Raw genomic sequence first — 18,694 nt, forward strand, 5'->3', positions numbered from 1 at the left:
CTGAGCAGTGGGAGAAAAAAAAAAAACCTTCAAACAGAAGTGTTCTGTTAATGAGTGTGATAGACCCCTTTGTTGTTTGAAGCCAACCCTCTTGCTATTTCCCTGAAGAAAGGGCTGTGTTGGGGCTAGGTCGCACATTTCCCTGGCACTTTGCCGCACCTCCTCTTCCCTGAAAATATTTATGGAGATCTGGTGTGTTAATAAATTTAGAAGTGATTTAATGGTCGCATTGGCAGGGTGAGATAAAGCAGTTCAGTGTGTTGTTCATTTTGTTTCTGGGTGGGGTGGAAGAGGGAAATGAAAGACTCACTTTTTCCTTTTTGGAAACCTAACACTCTGCTCTTCTGTTATCACTCTTGTTCTCTAGGCATTAAGTGTCACCGAAACCCTGATTAAACCGTTGGAAAAATTCAGAAAAGAGCAACTTGGAGCCGTCAAGGTTTGTGTCTAATTTGAGCACACTTGTAAACAGCAAATGTAGACACCTCTGCTGCTTGAGCGTACACTCAGTTCACATTTAGCAGCTTTGAAGGAGATGTTGGAGTCCACCGTCTGTTGTTTTATGTTTCAAATGTGCTTTGTCCCCTTTGGGGGAATATGAAATTGAAAACAAAACAGAAACACCTGGACTGGATGGTAAAACCTCTCATAATCATCTTTGGCTTCACCTTTCCATGTAGAGTTTTAAAAATATCTTTAAGCAAACAACACGTTTACTCTGTATAGAAACATCTTATCTCTGTCGGAAGGGCAGTGATTTCCATGCCCGCCTCAGCTCGATGGCAGAGTGTAGCATTATACTAGGGTTTAAGATTAGAAATGCTGCTACACCAGCACGCCATTGAAACTAGAAAGATAATATTCGGTTACAGTAAGTCCTCTACATACGAACCTTCAAGTTGCAAACTTTCAGAGATCCGAACGTGCGTTCGTATGTCCAGTCATGTTAAGTTAGTTGCCGTGTCTGTAAGATTACTGTGCTGTAATATTAAAAACGTTTTCTTTATTTTCTTTGTTTGTTTTTTTATGTATTATTTGTGTGAAAAGTGTTATAAACCTATTACAGTACAGTATTATATAGCCAATTGTGTTAGTTGGGTACCTAGGCTAACTTTGTTGGACGTACTAACAAATTGGACTTACGAATGCACTCTTGGAACGCAACTCATTCGTATGTAGGGGGCTTACTGTATTGGGATGTATTTCCTTCAATTTAACACAAATTTATTGAGCATCTGTTATGTGCCAACATTGTTATGGGTGCTGGGGATTCAAAGGTGAGTGAACCACAGACTCTGTGCTCAAAGCTCTGGGATGTAGCCAGGATCTCTGGGAATAATGCAGCGACTTTGCCCCTGGGAGCCTGGGATGTATTTAGCAAATTCTAACATCTGCTAACTAATAAGCTTTGAAATTAACTCAGAGAAGTAATTTCCACCAGCCTCTCTTGAATGTTGTGCACGTACTTGAGGGAGAAAAAGTAGCGTTTCTGTGTTGTTGACCATTTTTGGCTTGGCCTAAGGAGAAGGGAATAACATGAGTTTTAGGCAGGGAAGAGAGGTTTTATATTTGTATTTTTTTCCCCCATGCATTGGTGATGTGAGGTTTTATTTTTTTCTTTATCTTTGTAAACAAACTATTAAAATCCTTTTCTGCAAATAAACATTGTGGGCTCCATGGCCATAGCTATACAAATGGGTCCAGAGAGAGCCAGCATTTTAGCTGCTATTTATAGACTCAGTTCTCCTTTAAGTGACCTGTTAACATATTAGACACTTCTTTTTGGCATGATATTTTACAGTTTTTAATGAGTGTGTTTTGAGGGAAGGTCAGTGGGGGTACCCCCCAAGTTCTCTTCCTGGAATTGTTTGCTGAGCTACATGAAGCTGGTTTGTGTCTTCTGGCTTTGTAGCAGGACATTGGAGGTCTGGCTTCACATCTGTGACCTTGGGCAAGTAATTGGCTTTAGTTTCTTACCTGTAAGATGACAGACTGGGGATCTGACTGCTCTATTTTGCAGTTTTATGATTCTGTTTTCTCTGATCTTCATAGGCTGTCTTAAAGCTTGAATAATCTTGGTTCTTTCTCTTTGAACATTTCATGGCAGGTACTGAATGTAAACATTTCTTATTTTTCTTATTTTACTTGGATGATGGTTGGGAAGGATAAGGGTTATATTATGTAAATGAAAAATGAATGTGACTTAATTAATAGATATATTTCCTTTTTAGTTACCTACTGGGTTTTTAGAAATTTCTGGCCTTGAGTTTTCTACTGACTCCTTCTCCTCCCCAGATTTGCCCAGCTTCTCATGTTGTGCCTGTTCAAAGTGTGGTTGACCCTTGAACAACTCAGGTTTGAACTGTGTGGGTCCACTTATACGTGGATATTTTTCATTAGTAAATACTACAGTACTACAAGATCCACGGTTGGTTGAATCCACGGATGTGGAACTGCCTATTTTGAGGACCGACTGTAAGTTATACTCGGATTTTCAACTGCTCCTAGGTTGGTGTCCCTAACCCCTGCATTATTCAAGGCTTAACTAACTGTATAGCCTGCAAAGCAGCTTGCAAAATAAATTGCCATATTAAAAGGTTAAATTATTTTAATACTTTGTCTATTGAGCGGTTTAATGGCCAAATTCTATCCTGAAGTCCCATTTCTTTCTTTCTTTTTATTATTATTAAAAAAATTTTCTCCCCTCACCTCCCTTCCGCCGCACCTCATGGCATGCAGGATCTCAGTTCTCTGACCAGGGATCGAACCATGCCCCCTGCAGTGGAAGCGCTGAGTCTTAACCCCTGGACTGCCAGGGAAGTTCCTCATTTCTTTCTTTCTTCGTTTTTCAGGCTTCAGGTTTATGAAGGGTGTATCCTACATTCTTGTTCAGTACAGTGTGTGTGTTGGCTGTCACACCTATTGATGTTACCTGGGAGAAGCCTTTTTTTACTGGTAGTTTTGTATATTAAATAGTAGAGAAAGGTAGTTTTCTAGGTTATATAGTGATATATAAGCATCTGTCTTTTTCATTAGATTGTTAAATCTTTAAGAGAAAAGACTATGCTTATTTCTTTATTTTCTACCAGCCTCCACTCTGTCTTACTATAACGTATTTAATAAATAAACCAATTCTACTGTTTTTCTATTCTAGAAGAACCAGGAAAGGGTTTATAAACTGGATATTTGATGATTTTCTCCAGTTATGCTTTCTAAACACCAATCCTATTTTGCAAAGCACACGCTCTTGTTCCAGTGGTTTATTTACTTACGTGGGATACTTAAAAATAACTTAATTCTCTTAGGTTAAAGATCTTTTTTTAAATACCATGAAGCAGTTTTCATGTGGGGAGAGAAAGACAAAAGTCTTTAAAAGTTGACCGCAGCAGAATTTTTTAGGTACCCTTGTCAAAATGTTTATCTTTTCTTTCCCTTCTCCTTTTTCCCATCTGGGACGGTCCTGTCTTTCGCTTTTATATGCAAGCTCTTTCAGTTCCGTTTACTTCTTCAGTTTCCAGCATCCCAGTGACATGTTTAATTTGTGTTTTTAACATAATCGAAACTGCTAGGTGGCTTTTGTAAACTGGATTTTTTAGGAGCCCCCAGGTCGTCTTTTCTGCTGTTTCACTTCTATTTGGATATGTTCCCTGTCAGTCATGTCTGTTTGGTTTGGCCTTCAACCTCCGTCCTGTAGGTTCTGCCGCATTTTCTCATGTGCCTGCCCGGTTCTTGTCTCTGTTTAAAGAGCCCCATTTCCCACTGCAGGACACAGTCGTTCTGTGCTGTGTCCCATCAATTCAGAGTTTTCCTCACGGCCTCTCTTAGCTTTACTTCCACGGAAGCTCTTTTCCCTTCCCCAGAAGCTTGTCACTTATTCCTAAGTATCTGCATAACATTTTGTCGGTAACCATTGCTCATTAAATGTCAGTTTAGCCACAGGAAACTAATACAGGCACCAGACAGCATCAGAGCCAAATGCATTGTGTACAAACTCCAAGAAATACTAGAGCTTGCTAAGAGTTACAGTGGGAGAATTTAAAATTGCTTTCTCTGAAAGGGGCAGCATGCAAATATCAAACGGATACAACGAAATGATATTGATAATTTATAGAGCCTATTCAAATGCTCTTTTGCAAAGAACCAATTACTGTTTTATTCAATAGAATAAAAGGTTTAACCAGAAGGCTTAAAAAATATTTATTTCATAAATTATACCCTAGTAGCTCAGCCATTACCAGACTCTCACCCCATATTTCCTTTGTATTTCTTTTCAAGACTATGCCTAACGACTAAATGTTTAATAAAAATCAACTTCCTGAGATTCTGTAAATGACTGCAAAATGTGGGTTAAAAAAGCAAATTTATTTGAATAATTTCTCAAATTATGTTTGATAGAGCAGAAAAAGTGCGATTTAATCACGTTTCTTTCATTTTTAGTAATAACAGCCTTATCAGGCCTATCATGTGGCACAATGCCAGAGGCCTTGGGCTATACGACTATGAATTAAAACACTGGTCGGCCTTTAAGAAATTGGCAAGTCTGTGTGGGTGATGTCCAAAAAAAAAAAAAAAAGGCAATAAAAATGCACTGTGAAAAGTGCTCTAATACGAGTAAGCATCGGTGCTCTGTAGGTGTCCTATCATCTTGGCTTTGGAGCACCAGGAAAGTCTTTCAGGAAGACCTGATTCTCCCTCGTTTGGAATCCTACTTCTGCCCCTTAAGTAGCTCTGTGATTTGGGGCAAGTCACTTAAGGCCTCTAAGCCTGTTTCCTGATCTTTAAAACGAGACTTAGGACACCGATCTCTGAAGGTTTTCGCGAGGCTTCAGTGCATTTGCTAACATATTTCTGGGGTCTAGTGCAGGGCCTGGCGTATACACAGTTGCAGCTCTTTTAGGATCCCCTTTGTGACATGCTCCATATCAGCCTGCCAAAAAGAACTGCGCAGGTTTTTGTCCCCTCTGTGTGTGCCGGGTTCAAGCACTGTGGCTTGTGACCCCCCCCCCCGGCCAGATGGTGCTAAGGTGATGGATAGGTGACTTGAGAGCAACGGCACCGGAGCCAGCGGTGGCACTTTGTCAGGGTCGGTGTCGCTGTGCTATAGGCTTCTGCCTTCCCATGTCCTCTGACCGATGTCTCCTGGGCGCCTAGTGGGTGTGCAGGTAAAGGCTGAATTCTCGTTGCCGTGGAGAGGCTGAAGGAGCTTAAAGGCAAAAGGGGGTGGGGGTTGGGTAGGGCAAATGAAGTGTCAAGGAGGGCAGGTGACATTGGTGCAGGAGTTGAGGGAGGCGGCTGTCCCCCCACTGGAGGAGACAAGGAGTGCTTCATGGAAGAGGTGGCATTTCCACCGCCTGGTTTGGGGGTAAAGGCTGAATTTCCAACACCCTGGACTTTAGGGTGTTGGTGGACCAGGGGAGCAGAACAGGGATTGCAAAGCTCTGGTTGGCCTGGATATACAGGAAAAAGTGCTCCTGCCGAGTGTGTTGTCTGTGCTGTGAATCTTGTTTCTTGTATGTGCAGCGTTACCCCCACCTTTTTATTTAAATAAAGAGGGAGAAGGAGTTGGAATCTCTAAGAAAGTATTTAAGCTCCTGTCTAGACTAGTCAGGCCTTATTATTTACTGTTTGTAGTTTGAAAATAAGTTTTTTCATTTCCTCATCCTAGAAAATTTGTAAAATACCAAAAATATTTAAAAAAGAAAGTTACCTGGTAACTCAAAAATTTCCCCTTCTTCTAAAACAAAACAAAAAATTCTAGTACCCTGCAGAAATGTGGACAGTTCACAGGTGTGTTCAAACTTTTGTGAATTCTTTGTATGTTCTTTACTCATTTTTCCTTGGAAGTGTAATGTGTGATTTGAGCAAAAACTTGCTCAATAAAGAGTGTTTTATGTGTTAGGAACGTTTACCTCTTTTCTTCCATATTAATTGTATCTTCTCCCTGCCTGTTGTTTGCCTTTTACCTTATTTATTGTGTATTTTTGATATCTAGAAGTTCTTATGGCTTCTTCCATTTCTCTTTTGCTCAGAAGTTCCTTCTCTGTTCTGAGATCTGATTGAAAATACTCTTTTTTGGCTTCATTTTTTACTTGTGACTCTTTCAGTCCATCTGGAATTAATTTTGATTTGAGACATGGTTCTCTTTTTATTTCCAGCTAGTTAACCAGTTATACCCACACCATTGGTTGAGTAATATTTTTTTATCCAGTGATTTGTGATTAAAACTTATATATATATGTTTACTTCTAATATATTCAAAAAACCTGATTATTTATGTTTTGTTTCTTAGGTTTATTAAGTCCCTCTACCATTTACACCGTGTACATCTTATTTGACTAATTATGCTGTTTTAAGTAATAGCTCTTCTTCACTGTTTTTTTTTTGTTGTTGTTTTTGCATGTGTGATTTTATAACATTACAAGCTGACTTCCCATGAGTCATCTTGAACTTGTAAACATTTTGTTTGGCTTACTCATGTTAAAACTGAAAAAAAATATTTATTTGTTGCCACCATTTAAAAATCACTGGGTTTTCCAGCTGTTCCAGAAAAATCAGAAGACATGGCCTGTGTACTGGGCTTATATTTCCACATGGCAGAAATCTGCAGGAACTCTGTTATGGCTGTCTGCCTGCCTCTCTAGAATAGATGTGGGCCACCTGATTTGCCTTTGCCTCCACCTTTCCTTACTGAGTTTTACTTCCAGCTTGACTCAGACTCACTTGAGTAATGCTGTTTCATAAAAAAGTTTTCATTGTATTAATTTGATCCTTGATAGAGTCTTTTGTCTCATATTGTTCAATTTATTATATTTATATGTATATATATATATATATATATACACACATACACATACATATATGTGTATCCTATATTGCAGTGTTGAAGAAAAAAGGCTCCATTCTTTATTGAATGCTGCTTGAACACAATCCCTTTTAAAATTCATATTATTTAAGTGCCAAAAGTCATATGAGTACAAAGAAACAGAATATTCTATAGTGACCTTGAGAAGAAATGCAAGGAGAAACAATTATCTGAGTCTTAAGATTCAAAAACAAAACACAGTAGCGTTTGTATAATAATAAAGAAAAAAAGTACGAACAATTGTATTTCCACTCTAATTGGTGGGCGTGATGTTGTTTCTTGGCTAAATTCTTTCTTCACAGAGCCTTGATAGAACCATTTTCTTTCATTCCCAACCTAACCCACATGCTAATTTACATACCCCACTATTGCTGCGTGTGCTGGGGTGTTTTGACTGCTGACTTTAACATCATTGCATCCTTTGTCCCCTTCTGTGATTCAGATGAAATCAAAGGAGTAAAAATGTTTTCGGTATTCTCTGGTAAGTACTAATCTGCAAAGATAGTGAGCACGTTTAACCACATGATCTCGCTTTGCAGTGTACTTGCGGTAAATGCAGCTGTGTCACCTCCACTCCTGTCTCATTTAAACCTGAGAAACTGATGCTCAGAGAATGCTGTGACCCTGGGGCAGTGTCACAGAACAATGCGTGGCTGCTAGAACCTGTGTCTCTGACACCTAATCCAGTGCATGCTCTGCAATATGAACTTTTAAAAATAGTGGAGGTTTTGAAGTAGTGGCCATATGTTCTTTTTAGTTTATTTTCTGTTAGTCATTAAAATCGTTCAGGAAGCACGTCATAATGAAAAGCAGAAAAGAGAGTAACCATGTAGTCTTAATGCCTTAAGCTTTTTAAAAAAATAGTTGTAAATTAGACCTAGGGCATAAAGAAAAAAAGTGCTTCTGTTTCAACAAAAGTTTGACTACTCTCATACATAGGCGAACCGTAGGATCACAGAATTTTAGGATTGGATCTAAGAATGAACTAGTGCAAAACCAAATCCCTGATCTTTTCAGTAGGAAAACTAAGGTTCTGTATTGTTAGGTGTTCCCCTTCCCCCCCCCCCCCAAAAGATGTGCAGCTAGTTGGTAATTAAACTTGGCGTAGAAATGGGAAGTAATATCAGTTCCCGAGTCTCTCTCTTCCATCAGTATGGGGATTAATTTAGGGTCTTTAGGTGGGCTGGCAGAGCTCCCTTCCTGGCTTCTCACAACAGTTTGTAGTCCCGTGGAGTGAGAAAATGATAATAAATGTGAAGAAACAGAATTTTTGTGCTTTATTTACTCCTTTTGCTTAATAGGGAAAAGATCATGCCAGAAAAGGCTGGGAGAATCCATTATTTTTGACCTAGAAAACAGAAGTTGGAAAATAGGGAAGGGAATGTTCCTTTTCAGGAGGCCTTGGAGAGTTGGTGAGAGTTTGAAGTTAATGGAAACATTTTGACAGCATGAGGACATTGCGTGTGCTCATTGGTACTCTGAAATGTTTATGAAAAATCTACTTACCTTTGGCAAGCAGTGTTGGGGAGATACTCTGTCTTCGCTGCCTTAAAAAAATTTGGTTCCTTGTGAGATAGAGAGGGTGGGAGGGAGGCTCAAGAGGGAGGGGATATGGGGATCTATGTATGCATATGGCTGATTTACTTTGTTGTACAACAGAAACTAACACAGCATTGTGAAGCAATTATACTCCAATAAAGATGTATTTAAAAAATAAAAAGATAAAAATGCACAGGGAACTCTATTCAGTACTCTATAATGACCTATATGGGAAAAGAATCTAAAAAAAAGAATGGATATATGTATATGTATAACTGATTTACTTTGCTGTACACCTGAAAATAACACAGCATTGTAAATCAAGTATACTCCAATAAAAATTTGAAAAAAAAATTTAAAAAAATTAAAAGAAGCTACTCTAGCAAAAGGAAAGCAAAGGCTGTTTCTAGGCAGTGCCTGAGAAATGTTTGTAATGTTAACCAAAGGATCTTGGTACAAGTATGTCAGTATTATTTTAGGCCTTGTCGACCTATTGCTACGTATTCTAGACAGTGTTAAAGAAATCACCCCTAAGGTTTGGGTAAGTAGATGACATTCCTGGTCAGAGGATTTTATTGTGATATTCATACTGGACAATTGGGGAAGATCTTTTAAGATGTTCCTTACTGCCCCAGTGGTGATGATGATGATTTTTTTTAATGTAGATCAAAACTTACTCAGTTTTAAGTGAATTCCATTTCTATGCCAAAATCTGTACTGTAGCAAGTTTGCTTTTTTAAGCTTTATGTTCTTATTATGTGTTCATCTTAAAAATATATTTTTTTTGAATGGAAGGACAAGTGAATGGCATTAATTCCAAACACTGATAAGTATGAAGAGTTGAAAAATAACAGGCTTGGAAAAAAGCCCATTAAAGGAAAAAAAGAAAAAATAAGTGACTCTTCAATCCTAACACTGTCTTGATGAGTAATAAGCAGTATGGCCTGGGTGCAGATAGATTTTCCAGATAACTCCTTCACACTTCGTGGTACTTTCTTTTATTTTCGGATATTTTTCATATTTTGAGTTTCCCAGTGGATTAACTATGTGTATGCCTTTTTTCCCTTTTTTAATCACAGTTGTCTATGTTTTTCTGATTTGTAGGAAGAAAAAAAGAAGTTTGACAAAGAGACAGAAAAGAACTATAGTGTAATTGATAAACATTTGAATTTATCAGCAAAAAAGAAAGACTCACATTTACAAGAGGTATTGTTTTTATTTTCCTGTTAACTTGTTTCTAAAATTCAGTAATCAGTGCATGTCTTTTTTTTAAAAAAACTGTGCTTTTCTTTTGAAAACATTTCATCTAGGATTATTAGAGGTGGAAAAAATGACCAGGTATCACCATGAAGAAAAGAGCTCTTTTGGAACAAGATATAAAATAAGACCTCTTAGCGTGATTAATGCAGTGTGGATTCATAGTATTAAAAGTTTTGGTTCTGAATATATTTTCACAGGAACAATCATTTTAACCAGCATAACTGAGAACAGATATATTATTTTCAGGAATCGATTCATTAATTGGCTTTCAAGATTTCTTGAAGAAGTGAATTGAATAAGCTCCTACACCATTTGGCTTTTATGTGAAGGCAGCATTAATCTTACTTAACACTGAAGACTCAGGAGTTTTCACCTTCATTGGAAAGAGAGCATCTGTTTTACTTGTGTTAATAGACTCATTTTTTTGTTTTTGGAGGGAGCTGTATGTAAGGAGAAAGGAATTTATATCTTGTCTCTCATTTTCTCTTTCTGTTTCTTAAATCCCCTGCCACTTGTTTTTCCTCACTCACACACTTGAATGGAAACTCAGTTGTTTACAATTTGGAACATATGCTTTCCTTAAACATAATGCTGTTTGCAGCTGTAAGGATCTTGACTCATCCCACAAAAGTGTGATTTTTTTTTTTCTTCCATTTGTTTATTTTTAAACACATCAGGAATCCAGGCATGATGGGCCACTATAATATACACTTAGTGAAATATCATCAAAATGACAACATTGTAGAATAAACCTGGGTTATGTTTAAATGTCACAGATTTAGTTGCAGACTCTGTGTGTGTGTGTGTGTGTGTGTGTGTGTGTGGCGGGGTTATTTTGACATTGCCTACACGTCACGTTTTCTTTTGTCTCGCTAGTACTTTTGACGGACGTTTAGATGGCATTTGACATTCTATAAAAGAGAACGGCCCTTTTGTACCATTGAATCCTCACTCGAATACTGTGGGTAGGGCTCCATCTTTTCCTCTTCCATATTATGTAGGAAACCATTCACTTGTTACGTGTGTTCCCTCATCTCCTACCCTCTGTCATTTTTGAAATGACAGCTGTTGCTCTTAGAGGCTCTCTTTATGCTAGCAGTCTTCTACCTCTCTTCTCCCCTGATCTCTGTTTCCAGGTATCCTGAAGGGATTTTCATGCGCCGGGTCAATTTCCATCTCCACCTCACTATCTAATGAGGTATCATTCTACCTGTTGTTTAGGCAAAGTCTGTAAAGTCAGTCTTGGCCCTTTCGCTCTCACCCCACATCTAGACCATCAACCTCTGTCTTCTTTAGCTTCAGAATATTCTCGGAATATGGCCAGTTCTCCTGACTCCCCACCCCTGTCACCCGGGCATCTCTCGCACAGATTACTACAAAGACCACCCTGCTTTCACCAGGGTATCCCTACAGTTTATTTTCTGTACAACAGTGGAGTGAGCCTTCATGTTGCTCTTCTTCTCTAGATACTCCTAACAGCTCCCCTTAGAGGCCCTGGGCCCACCCCGTCTGCCCTCACACCCACTTGGCTGCCTTGCTCTGGCTTGTTTCCACGCTGAGGGCCTGTGCTTTGTTCATCCTTCTGCCAGATCTGCATGCCTCACTCCTTCAAATAGTCTTCCAAATACTCTCCACTCAGACTTCTCCTTACTAGAGAAGTTTTCCAGCCATCTTATTTGGAGTGTCCCCCTTACTCTCCTTTGTTTTTTTTTCATACTCTGACAGACATTTGACTCACTACATAGTCCGTTGTTACATGGCTTCTTCCCATAGGATGTAAGCTCCTTGCAGGCAACAGCTGTGTTCTGTTCAGCACTCTGTCCTCAATGCCTAGAATAAGACTTGTCAGGGAATAGGCACTTAATAAATATTTACCCAATGAACAAGCGTGAAGATTGTGAGCTAGGGCTTCGACAGTTTCATCATTCCCAAAGATAATTAAACTCCAGATGGGAAATTTGAAGAGACCCTCAAGGAGAATCATTTTAGTTTCACTTAAATTACATATTCTTGGCTGTCTTGCTCTGTTTGCTCTTTACAAACATACGGACTCCCACTTGACCTAGCTTTCCATTGCAAGCGTGAAGGCCGTAAGAAGGGGGATGCTGTTTAGTGGGAAAAAGGTTAGATTTGGATTTTGGTTACTTTTGGCAGTGGCTAATACATTGCTAATCTTCAGTAAATTGAGGTGCTCAAGAGATTAATAAAGGTTGCTGAGACTGGTACTGAACAAAGGCATAGAAACTTGTTATCTATTCTTTCCTCTTGTTTCCAATGAAAATAACAGGAGGAAATTATGGCGGACACGAGGCTGGCAATTTTAGTAATTCTATTAGTACCTTTACCTGTAGCTCTGTTTATTGGGCACAATGGCTTCTGCTTCCATCACAACCCGAAATTCTAATTAATATTTGTACTAGAACAAGAATTGGATATTCGAGAACATTCCATGACTGCTGATTTTTTTTTTTTTTTTTAAAGTTAAAAATTCCTTAATTTTTTATTCCTGGTACCACTACCACAATTTACAGGGCAATATACCTGATATAATGAAAAGAAAAAGAAAAAGGCAAAACTACAACAGATAAAAGACCTCAGGAATGTACATCTAATTGACACTACATTGCATTAATCAATAGCTGCACTTTTTGCAAACTGTGGCTATGACAGTCCTGAACAAGAAGGGTTTCCTGTTTAAGCTGCAGAAACTTTTCTGACTAAGGATCATCGTTCTTTCTGTGGCAGATTTTTGCAGTTCCTCTAATGCATTTGGGACGACTGTCTCAAAGTAACCTGCAGCTTTCCTGACAACTCCTCGCTCTCTCTCCTGCTAAGAACTGTAGCCCTTTTCTTCTGAGTTTTTAGAACCTTCTGCTACCCTATCCACCACTTCCATCACCAGATCCATAGCCACCACCATAGGGACTTCCCGAGCTTCTTCCACCAAAACTGCCCCCCTTCATGGGTCCATAATTTGACTGCTGTTGTCCACTATAATTTCCAAAATCATTATAGCTCCCACCACCACCATAGTTACCTCCAGAATTTCCTCCTTCATTGTAACCATCATATCCTCCACCACTGCCACCATATCCACCACCTTGGTTTCCGTATCCTGGCCCACCACCACCATAGCCTCCTCTACTACTGTAACCAAGGACCACCACCATAGTTACCACCGTCGCCTCCAAATCCATCATATCCACCATCACCTCCTCCACGACTACCTCTGCTGCCACCACCTCCACCACCATAGCCTCCTCTTCCACCAAAGTTTCCACCACGGCCAGTTACCTCCACCGCCTCCAAAGTTTCCTCCATGACCCACAAAGCTGCCAGATCCACCTCCACGACCTCTTTGTGATCCAGCAGATTGCATTTCTTGTTTAGAGAGGTCCTTTTTCACTTCACAATTATGCCCATTAAGAGTGTGGTATTTCTGAACAACAATTTTATCAACTGTATCATGATGATCAAAAGTTACAAAAGCAAATCCTCTCTTTTTTCCACTCTGCCTGTCTTCCATAACTTCTATGGTTTCAACCTTGCCATACTTTCCAAAGTAGTCTCTCAAATTATATTCTTCTGTATCTTCTTTAATACCACCAACAAAAATTTTCTTCACTGTTAGATGGGCACCAGGCTTTACAGAATCCTCTCTAGAAACAGCTCTCTTTGGTTCCACTACATACCCATCAACCTTGTGTGGTCGAGCACACATTGCTGCATCCACCTCTTCAACACAAGAGTAAGTCACAAAACCAAAGCCCCTGGAACGTTTTGTTTGGGGGTCTCTCATCACCACACAATCTGTAAGTGTGCCCCATTTCTCAAAATGTTCTCTTAAGCTATCATCTGTAGTTTCAAAGCTCAGACCACCAATAAACAGTTTTCTCAACTGTTCTGGTTCCTTTGGATCATGGCCCTCCTCCCCCCGGCGGCGGCGGGGGCAACAGCCGGAGTCGGGCTGGGGGCGACTGGGAGGCGGTTTTACCTCCATTTTGAGACCGGACTCGCCTCTTCCAACTCGAGTTCAATCTGCTGATTTTTGAAGTATATTTTTGTTTCCTGATGCCAGTTAAAAATTGGCACTTGCCACCTGTCTCTACAAGGATTAAGTCACTAGCCTAGCTTTGAGGAACTAACTGCTCCAGGGCTATAGTCCTCGTTTTGCCCCAAATCACACTGAACTCACAGCTCGCATGTTGTACATTTTTTTTAAGTCGACACTGAGTCGTCAAATAATTATGTTTCAGTAGATATGACCAGAGAAATAGATCCTTTGAATATCTTTGTGTGAGTGATCTACTTCCTTTATGCATATTAACAGCAGGAATGGTCAGAAATGAGATGATAATCAAATTGAAATTGTATGTTTGTTTAAAAAAAATGACTTTTGCTTGGTGTAGTAAAAAGTATAGTCCAAATGTGTGTTTTCCAACACCACCAAGCAACTGACTCAACTCTGACACTACCTAGAGACAGCATCAGATCCAACAGGTTAAGGGCTCAGTCGGACAAGACTGCCCCACTTCTGAATAGCAGATGCAAACTATTATCTATAGAATGGATAAACAACAAAGTCCTACTGCATAGCACAAGGAATTATATTCAATATCCTGTAATAAACCATAATGGAAAAGAATATGAAAAAGAATGTGTATGTGTGTATAACTGAATCGCATTGCTGTACACCAGAAACTAACACCTTGTAAATCAACTGTAATTCAGTTAAAAAAAAAAAGACTACCCCACTTCCGACATCAGTCCCAAGTCCTGGTTGTTACCTGTGCTTCTGACTGGCTACAAATAAGAGGTTCCTATGACCCCTTCCTTGCTAGAGTGGCTCACAGAACTCAGAAACATGTAGTTAAGTTTAGCAGTTTATTATAACAGATAATATAGAGGATACGGATGAACAGCCAGATGAAGAGTTGCACAGGGCGGGGTCTGGAAGGGTCCCAAGTGCAGAAACTTCTGTCCCCATGGAACTGGGGTACGACACTCTCTAGGCAAGTGGATGTGTTTCCTGTTAACCTGAAATAAATAGTCTGCTAGGTATTTCTCCAGCAAAGACGGGTTTATTCAGGATCAGCAGAGAATTGCAGTTTAGGGTCTGCAACCATGGGGAACCAAGGGCAAGTTTCTGCACGGCAAGGGAAGGAGAACACTTTCGTTGAGAGGGAAAGAGAGTTGAGAGGGCTATAGTAAAGAGTCCCTGGCTTTTTCTTGGGCTGGGTCCTAGCCAGGAAAGAAGAGTGGTCTTTCTTCTTGTTGGGCTCTGCAATGGTCTGAAGCCATGTGAGCTCCCCCTTCTGGTGAGTTTTCCGTTTATTAATTTTTTACATTACCAACCTGGAAGCTCATGAACTCTTGTTCAAGAGTTGTTATAGAGCTTAATTTGTAGTGCTCCCGTCTTCCGGAAATGGGTGGGTAGAGCCGAAAGTTCCAACCCTCTAATTAGTGCTATCTTGGGGCCCTACCCTAAGTCACCTCATTAGCATAAACTCAAGCGTTCTCAAAAGGGGCTCCTTACAAATGACTAGAGACTTATCTCGCTCAGGAAATTCCAAGGGTTTTAGGAGATTTGTGCCAGGAACCTGGGACAAAGACCACATACACTTTTTCATACATCACATATATAGTGATTGCCTTTTAGACTGAGTCAGGGCTAAAGGACGGTGCTGCTAGGTATAATTTGGATGTCTGTGGCATTGTTGTAAATTATGGGTTAACGGCCGTCCCAGGGATTCTTGTGATTGATCACACTGCACCTGGCACAGTGGTTCTGAACACCCAGACGTTAGGAAGCTGTGGATAGAAGCTGACCTGCCATGCCGGGGTAATTGCAGTAGCACAACCAGGCGAGAGAATCCACTAAAATTAAATTAAAAAACCACCTTGGTAAATCTGACCCTCGTGTCATTTTCTTGAAGGACATTTCCCAGTAACAATAACATGAAAAATCCACCCTTAACCTCCCCTATCTCCATTGTACTAAATACTCAACACACTCACATTGTTTTTCCTGGGAGTTGTGTCTCTTAACTGCTAGTGGCTGAACTCTCCATCTCTGGATATTAGAGGCATAAAAAAATCATGATTTTTATGAGTGTTAGGTAGAAATTCTCATTTTGGCTTAGTAACAAACACTCTTATTATAGTTAAACATTAATTAAAAAAGGATATGATGCCAAAAAATTATTACTTGTTAGATAAATACTTTTTTTCCCCCAAATTAAAAACTTTTTGTTGTGGTAAAATATACACAACAAAGCATGATTTTAACCAAGTTCAGGCATGCAGTTCATTCAGTGTCATTAAGTACAGTCACACTGTTGTCAATAACCGCCACATTCCAGCTCCAGAGCCCTTTCAACTCGAGATACTGAAACTCTGTGCCCATTAAACCCTAACTCCCCAGCCCCCTTGTGCTCCCACCTCCTCACGACCACCATCCTACTTCCTGTCTCTATGAATTTCACTGTTCCGGCTACCTTATATAAGATAAATCATACAGCATCTGTCCTTTTGTGACTGGCTCATTTCACTTAGCATAATGTCCTCAGGGTTCATCCATGTTGTAGCAGGTGCCAGAATTTCCTTGCATTCTGTGGCTGAATAATATTCCATTATCTTTGTAGACCACATTTTGTTTATGCCTTCATCTGTCAGTGGACACTTTGGTTGCTTCTACTCTTTAGCTGTTGTGAATAATACTGCTGTGAATGTGTGTGTGCAAGAATCTCTTTGAGTCCCTGCTTGCAGTTTTTGTGAGTATATACCCAGAAATGGAATTGCAGGATCATATGGTCATTCTATTTTTTTTTTTTTTTTTAGAGAACTGCCATACTGTTTTCCATAGCAGCTGCATCATTTTATATTCCCACCAGCAGTGCACAAAGTTTCAGTTTCTCCACATCTTCACCAATACTTGTTATTTTTCTGGGTTTTTTTTTTGTTTTTTATTTTGGTGGGGGGAGATAGGGTTTTTTGGATTATTTTCTGATATTTTTTGTTTTTGATAAGTGTGAGGTGGTACCTTGTGGTTTTGATTTCTATTTCCCTAATGATAAGTGATGTTGAGCATCTTTCTCTGTGCTGAGATATGGCCTCTTTGGAGAAATGTCCAGATAAATACTTCTGGACATAAAATTAGCCGAGTTAGGAAATACAAGATGCCTTGTAAGAACAGTTCTGAGGACCAGAGGTTTCTCTACTGTTCCTCTGTGGAGCCATCCCCCCTCTCAATTCCCTTCTACTTAGACAAGAGAAGCTGGAACCTTCCTTTGGAATAGTCTCCTGACCATCTGGTGCCTGTTCCCTCCCAGGGGACAGGACATGGTGAGGACTTAGGAGCGTGACTGCCTGCAGATGGGCTTCCAGCCCAGGCCTCTCTGCAAGAGCCAAGTTCTTGAGATGATGCCGCCACTTCCTCACCTGCTTGCCTTCACTCCTGAGAGCTGTGGCGACTGGAATTTGCTCAGCCCTCCTTCCCAGGCCACTTCATTCTTAGGCGATTTGTTAATGGAGATAATGTTTATGTAATTTGGATTCTACATGTGCGGTTCCACCTCGGGTGTCAGTTGTGGTTGGGTAGGTTTTTCATGAAGTGCCTTTTCCTGTTTGATCTTCAGTCCTTCGGGGTCAGTCTCATCACAGAGAGCAGGGGTTTGCACACTATTTCTGCAGAGAGTCGGTTAGTAAATATTTTAGACTTTTGAAGATCACGAGGTCCCTGTTGCAGCTACTCAAGTCAGCTCTTGTAGCAGGAAGCCTACATGGAAGATGCATAAAGGAGTAGTCCTGGCACTGGTCCAGTACCGCTTCATTTAGAATAACAGGCAGCAGGCTATATATTTGGCCCATGGACTGTAGTTTTGCAGACCTCGGGCAAAGAGTTGCACTCCCAACCATCTCTAATTTGACTGGCCTCCGTTATTTTAACACAGGCAGATATCCAAGTGGAACAGAACCGGCAACACTTTTACGAACTGTCTCTGGAATACGTGTGTAAGCTTCAGGAAATCCAAGAAAGGAAGAAGTTTGAGTTCGTGGAACCCGTAAGTATAAATAGCAAGTTGCTCTGCTAGTCGAATTTCGTGATATAATAGGAATGTGTTTCTTCGAAGATCTGATTTATGGTTGCTAGAGGCTGTGGTGCCTAAACACGAAGCAAGACGTCGTAAATTGTACACAGTGCACCCAGAGCCATGAAGTCAAAGAATCACTTCTAAATAGTGGTTCTCGGCCTTATTTGCACAGCAATGTGTAATGAGTATGATTCCTTTTGCTATATGGTCTCAAGGACTCTGCAATCAGGTACAATTTCTGCCATCCTAGTTGTAACTCCACCCTTAAAAAAAAAAGTCCCCATGAAAGAAATTATATTGGAATGTGAGTGAGCGTGGGATATTTATGGGATAATCTTTATTCAAGTTTGTTCTAAAGCAAGTGCATCCATCCAAACCTTGGTACTTTCAGCAATTATTGGTAACCAACTATTTCCAATACAATTCACAATGCTTATGCAACCTAAGTTAAGAACCAGTGTGTGGAACATTTGAAACTATTTTGTGAGTTACTCTGACATTTCTTTATACTTCTTTTAGAAACACATGATTTTTTTGTGTGCTTATATAGATGCCCTCTGAGAGCTTCAGTTACTTATATGTTAACATATCTATGAATATATGTATCTTCTGAATCAAAATGTAAAGGGTATTTTGTACTGTGGGTTTTAGCAAAAAACCCAGAGGTACACTGAGATTCATGATTGTCAAGATTCACTTTAATTTTAACATAGACTATATTGCATGTGATTTTAAAAAACAGCTTTATTGAGATGTAATTCACATGCCATACAATTTACCCACTGTGTGTATGATGTTGGGCAATAAACCAAAAAAAACCAAGTAATGATTCATTAAAAATTAGCATTCGTGGAAGCTACGGTCCAGTGGAGTAATTGAATTACCCTAAATTAAACAATTAGAGAAAACCTCCTTAAAGCTTTCTTTTTATGTGAAATCA

The 18,694-nt window shown here is 39.7% G+C and overlaps 1 protein-coding gene and 1 pseudogene across 3 annotated transcripts in view; one reads left to right on the forward strand and one right to left on the reverse strand.

The window, feature by feature from the left end:
- The window catches only part of ARHGAP10 (Rho GTPase activating protein 10), a 337,610-nt gene that overhangs the window by 112,214 nt on the left and 206,702 nt on the right, over positions 1-18,694 (forward strand). For all 3 annotated transcript variants that reach the window (XR_009008363.1, XM_057546891.1, XM_057546890.1), the window contains exons 4-6: positions 368-439; positions 9,506-9,607; positions 17,614-17,724. Coding sequence is in view for 2 of the 3 variants with exons in the window: in XM_057546891.1 (XP_057402874.1) it covers positions 368-439; positions 9,506-9,607; positions 17,614-17,724 (285 nt within the window). In the remaining variant the exon portion in view is untranslated. The remainder of the gene's footprint in view (positions 1-367; positions 440-9,505; positions 9,608-17,613; positions 17,725-18,694) is intronic.
- On the reverse strand, positions 12,416-13,661 carry LOC130708244 (heterogeneous nuclear ribonucleoprotein A3-like; annotated as a pseudogene).

The sequence above is a fragment of the Balaenoptera acutorostrata genome, chromosome 5 (assembly GCF_949987535.1).
Source record: "Balaenoptera acutorostrata chromosome 5, mBalAcu1.1, whole genome shotgun sequence".
In the NCBI taxonomy this organism is placed as follows: Eukaryota; Metazoa; Chordata; class Mammalia; order Artiodactyla; family Balaenopteridae; genus Balaenoptera; species Balaenoptera acutorostrata.